The following is a 5,623-nucleotide window of genomic DNA, read 5'->3' as shown; positions in this document are numbered from 1 at the left end:
AACTTACATGATGTCTCACATGGTTAAAGACAAGGGCTCCTTTTACAAAAGAAAGGCACCAAGTAATCAGCCACAGAGCATTTCGCATTAATCCTTTGAAAAAGTAAAAAATCAACAAAGACGTAGTACTTGGGCAATAACAAACGTTAGATAAAAATATTATGAAAGGAAGAAATATGCACATGATGAAACCTTCATGAACGACATGCGAATGCATAACTACCAAGTACCAAGCTTGATTGGGTACAACCTAGAAGAGCCAATTATATACACATTATTGAAACACACAATTGCAAAGGAAATTAAAGGTTTATTCGCTCCAGAAACCAGAAATAAGAGCTCACATAACTAAAAGGTTAATTAGGAGACAAGGAATTCAATATGAATGATGAATCCAGAAATACTGGCCCTTGTAAAAAGAAAATTTTAATTCATATTACATCTCATTCGTATGAAAAATTAAATACTTAACTGCTTATCTAAGCGTATCACAGATTCACATTAGCAAAGAAAATAATCCATTAATCAAAGCGGAAACTTCTGTATATTTATCTAACAAATAAAACACAAAATCTCTGCACATGTTAGAGCATAAAGGCATGAAGACTAGCTTGACTATGACCTTTAAATCTTCTTGGTAAGAGTCAACTGAATTCTGAAATCAATAATTTCTTTCTATACCATATACCACAAATGGGGGTAAGGCTAGCCGACATTCACCTCTCCCAGACCCTGCGTAAAGCGGGAGCCTTGTGCACTGGGTACGACCTTTTCGACCATATACCACAAAACTAATTAGCCCCAGTAATTGGCTCCACTTAGAACTAGAGATTAGAGAAACCAAATGCTGGTGATTATTAAAGAGACCCTTCTATATTTCAACAGGTTCAAAAGAATAATTCACTACGGGTTCCTTCATAGCTAGCAGTTACATGACACATGGTGAAGCATAAGGGGTTCTTTTACAAAAGAAAATCCTTGAGTAATGAGCCGCTAACATTTCAAAATATGCACACTCGGATGCAGTTGGTAAATATTAACACGTAAACAAGAAACAAAAACACAGAACACCAATACCTGCTCACAATGTAACCACAAAGAATGGATGTTGAGTTTAAGTTTGTACTATTAGGTCATTTACTCTGTAGAATTACAACCAAAACAAAAATAGCAAGTCATCAGCCTTTGGATCATCAAATAGCTTCTAGAAAAGCACATGTGGTAAGAAGAAAAACAAGACATGATACCTTACATAACAATGCAGGTGCAGCAACCATCAATGCCAACGCATTTATATCCAGTTGATCTTGATGCCCTGCCAAATGAGATTGTACAACTTAAAAGAAAGTAAATGGTGTATTTGACAAGAAAAATTGTATTTATAGTAGCTGTGTATATGCAATATAATAGCTTACTGCAGAAGGAGATTAAAAGCCCCAGGTTCCAAACTGCTTGTTAGGAAATGAAAAATTATAAGCAATAGCATGATTGCCATGAAGTTGTCCTGGCTTACTGAGGAAATTCATGGCAGACCAGCAATTCTTCTCCAGAAGTATAGCTTGATATTCAATGTTCGATAGGCCAATTATGGGTTCAAAAACATTTGGAAGTTTTGATAATTTCAGTTCTCTCACTGGGTGCATAACTTACTTGTTTCTTCAATGAACTTGATCTGATATTATACAATTATAAACAATTTTACATGATAACATATCAAAAATATTGTCTTAATATGAAAGTAACACACTGACTTCCTAGTTTCACTGTATTGAATTGGATAAAGAAGTAGAATACAAGAAGGAAACAGGTGTGGAAATGAAATTCAATTTGGGTCTGACTGTATAAGGGACGCAGTTGCCTTCTCCGTATTCCTCCCTGATGTTAGCGGTGATACTCCTGAAACATGCACTGATGAAAATGAGGAGGGAGCTGGGGCTGAGGCAGCAGTAGCGGATAGAGTGGTGATATCAGTGCTCACATTCATGCTGGTTCCACCGGCAGACCCTTCGATGGCAGCCCTTGGGCCTGGCGGGGTTTCAATATCTGTAATTCCTTCCAGCATCTGCAAAACCTTTCCCATCATCGGCCTGTGAGATGGTTGTTCCTGTATGCACCAGAAGGTTACCTGAATCGCTCTCTTCACTTGATCCATATCAACATCTTGGTCGACTAACCTTTTATCGACAATTCCCTTGATGTTACCCTTCTCAAATTCCTCAAAAGCCCATAAGGAGAACTTTTTCCTATTTGTCTCCTCAGAAACTTCAAAATTCCTTCTCCCACTTACAATCTCTAGCAAAACCATACCATAACTGTAAACATCAGATTTGGAAGTTATTGGAAGATTTGCTAGCCATTCTGGTGCCAAGTACCCTCTAGTACCTCTAACACTCGTCAAGGTTCGATACCTGTGGTCCTTTGCACTAACTAGCTTTGCGAGGCCAAAATCTGACACTTTGGCATTGTAATTCTCATCTAACAGAATGTTCTCTGGTTTTATATCACAATGCACAATGCAGTCTCGGCACTCCTCATGAAGGTATGTGATCCCCCTTGCAGTGCCAAGGGCAACGTTGAACCGAGACTCCCAATTTAACAACTTTCCTGATTGCTCTTGTGTTGCAAAAAGGAAACTATCGAGGGACCCATTTTTCATGAACTCATATACCAGAAGCCTATGGCGCCCCTCTGAGCAAAAACCAATCAGCCTCACCAGATTCAAATGGTGGGTGCTACTAATTGTTGCAACCTCCATCCTGAACTGTTTCTCCCCTTGCTCGATCCCCTCAAGTTGCTTAACTGCAACAACAGTTCGATTAGCAAGAATGCCTTTATAAACAGCTCCAAATCCTCCTGCCCCAAGCTTCTCCTTGAATCCCTTAGTTGAGCGCTGGAGCTCCTTATACGAGAACTGAACCGGTGCACCAGAAGCATACTCAAGAAGCGCATATTGAGCAGACAATCCACCAAAGGCGGGACTGTTTCTGCAAAACCACCACCACAAACCACCTTCCAATGCCATCAAAGCAAAGAGGGTGGCAATAACCACAACAACCACTATCCAAGCACGCAATTTCCAATCCTTTTTCTTGTCACCAGTCCCCATTGAAGATGACGGATTTGGGATCACTGGTCCACATACCTTGATATATGAACTACTGGACATAGCTGGACTGTGATAACCACTAAGAAAACCTGGTGTCTTGTAGTAACATAGCCCTGTGCCATCAGACAAAGACGTAGAAGCATCACATACACTATTTACAAGACAATTCGACCTGCAGGCCGATATCCCCACAAAGAAAATCTGCGTCTCCGTCTCAGGAGGGTACGTCAAGAACCGAGTATGTACCAAGTCCAACATAGTCAGATTCTGAGGACAATCCTCAGTCTTCATCTTCCTCTTACACCCTTTCCTGCTATCCTTGGGATCAATAAGCTCAAAATTAAGAGACATACATCCGCATACCGGATTAGAATCGTTATAACTACAAACTCCCATGTCCCCACAATACCCGAAAACCTCACACTGATTAGTAACAGCTGCCCATCTCTCAGTTATAGCCCCACTACCTCTAGTAGAGCTATAAATCCTCAAATTCCCATCACTCCCTAACTTCAGAAACCGCAAAATATCACCGGCTTCGGCATAATCGTTACTATAAGCAACAATAGCAGCAGTGGACAATTTTGGATCAGTAATTGACAGAATACCAATTGACTGCAATCCTAGAGTAGGCGAACTCAAATTCCTATTAACAGAAGAATTCAATCCCTGATTCCAATACACAATACTATCATTCCACAAAAGTGTAAGATTCCCATTTTTTACAAGCTTAAACGAGTACAACCCAGATCGCAAAACCTTACCCACAGTGAGGTTCTGCCCGGGGACGATCGAATCGGTGGGGTTGTCGAAGCTGGACCAGACGGTAACGGTACCGTTTCGGAGGACCAAGTTGCCCGAATCGGTAATCTCTGCCGACGAGACGCCGAGGCTGGCGGTGTTGGAGTCCCAGAGAGTGGCGCCGGAGCCGTTGACGAGGCGGAGGGTGCCGGATTGGAGGAACTGGAGGGTTCCACCGGAGTCCACTGCTTTGCCTGCACCGGCGGACCAGACGGGGACGCCACCGGAGTAGGAGATGGCGGCGATGTAAGAAGGGGGTGAAGTGGGGGGGTCGGAGGGGATGAAGCCGAGGGAGAAGGTGTCGCTTGGCGAGGACCAGGTGGTGTTTAGGTTAGCGGCGGAGAGAGAGGAGCCTGGTGAGATTGTGGTGGCGGCGGAAACGGCGGCGGAGAGGAGAGAGGCGATCAAGAGAAGGAGTGAAAATCGGATGTGGGTTTGGAGCGCCATTTTTGGGTGAGTGTTGGATTTTGGGTATTAGTTCATCGGTGGGTGGGCAGAGGAGAAAGTTGGGTGAGTTTTAAGGAGGAGGCGGGAGGACGGGAGTGAGGTGAGGTATGCAATGGAAGAAGACTTTGACTGCCAAAAAATCTGGGGGAAGGGTCATTCACGGCCTTTGACTCATGCGAGCTCGGATCTGCTGCATCCGGTTTTACTTTCTCTGAGAATAGCGAATTGCAGACGCCGTTAACTCGTATAGAAATGTAAAAGTCATATTAGGTATTGAGATTTTCAAATATGTTTAATCACCAAAAGGATTCGATTTTTTTAATACTATCTCTCATGTTTACTTTTAGTATCATCGTAGTCAAATAGTTTAATTTTCATAAATCTATAAAGCATTTATTTTATTCTATAAAAGCTCGAATTAATTGGTTTAAAGTTCATTATTTCCCCCTAAGATTAACCCCTTTAGTGAGATTATATATGAAAAAAAAAATTATAATTCTCTTCAACATAGACCAAATGGGGATGAGCAATCATACAAATTAAGCAGATCTTCAAAATAGATGTCAAAATGTTCAAATCAATACTAACAGTAGAAAAATGCAGCAACAATGTTTTTCAACTGAAAAGTCAAATATGATATGGCATGACATGAGTTGGTAACTCTCTACCAAATTGACATCAGTTTAAAAAATATTCAATTAATTATTAAATATAATTAATTATTTTCATTTAAAATATTTATTATAATAATTTAATTTGGTATATAGGGTTAAGAGAAAATCTTAAAAAAATGTTAAATGCCACATAGACTGTCATGTTGTGGCTTATTTTATCTTATAAGGGAGAGAAGGAGGTGTGACAAAGAGAGACATGTGTTTGTAGGGTTATGCAAGGGATAAGTTATTCCTCATACGCATTGTCTTTATTTATAGTAATATGGGAGGGAAGAATCATTCACCTCCAAGGAATACAAGTCCTAATATCACACTTTAATACAATGTTTATAACACTCATCCTTGATTGTGTAAATACTCAATTAGATTCGGCATCATGTAGAGTTGAGGAAGTCGACTCGTTGGTATTGGTTCTGGGAACACACTAGTGTCAAACAAAGTAAGAACTTGCATATGGATATAAGTCTCACAAAAACCCAATGGCTATGGTAAAACCTGAGTAGGGATAAAACCCATAGTCTAAGGAAAAATGCGTGAGAAATGCAAAGTCAAATGAAATGTCTACGAGACGTCATCAGGGATATGATCAACCCAA

General features: G+C 40.6%; 1 protein-coding gene across 1 annotated transcript; it reads right to left on the bottom strand.

Annotated features, from left to right (window-relative positions):
* Positions 1–1,650: 1,650 nt before the first annotated feature.
* LOC126587618 (G-type lectin S-receptor-like serine/threonine-protein kinase At1g34300) lies at positions 1,651–4,491 on the bottom strand. The gene has a single exon (XM_050252701.1). The coding sequence runs from the start codon at positions 4,352–4,354 to the stop codon at positions 1,823–1,825; it is 2,532 nt and encodes an 843-aa protein (XP_050108658.1). The 5' UTR covers positions 4,355–4,491; the 3' UTR covers positions 1,651–1,822.
* Between the last annotated feature and the right edge of the window lie 1,132 nt (positions 4,492–5,623).

Source organism: Malus sylvestris, chromosome 10, assembly GCF_916048215.2.
Source record: "Malus sylvestris chromosome 10, drMalSylv7.2, whole genome shotgun sequence".
NCBI lineage: Eukaryota > Viridiplantae > Streptophyta > Magnoliopsida > Rosales > Rosaceae > Malus > Malus sylvestris.
This window is presented reverse-complemented; position numbering and strand designations above follow the sequence as displayed.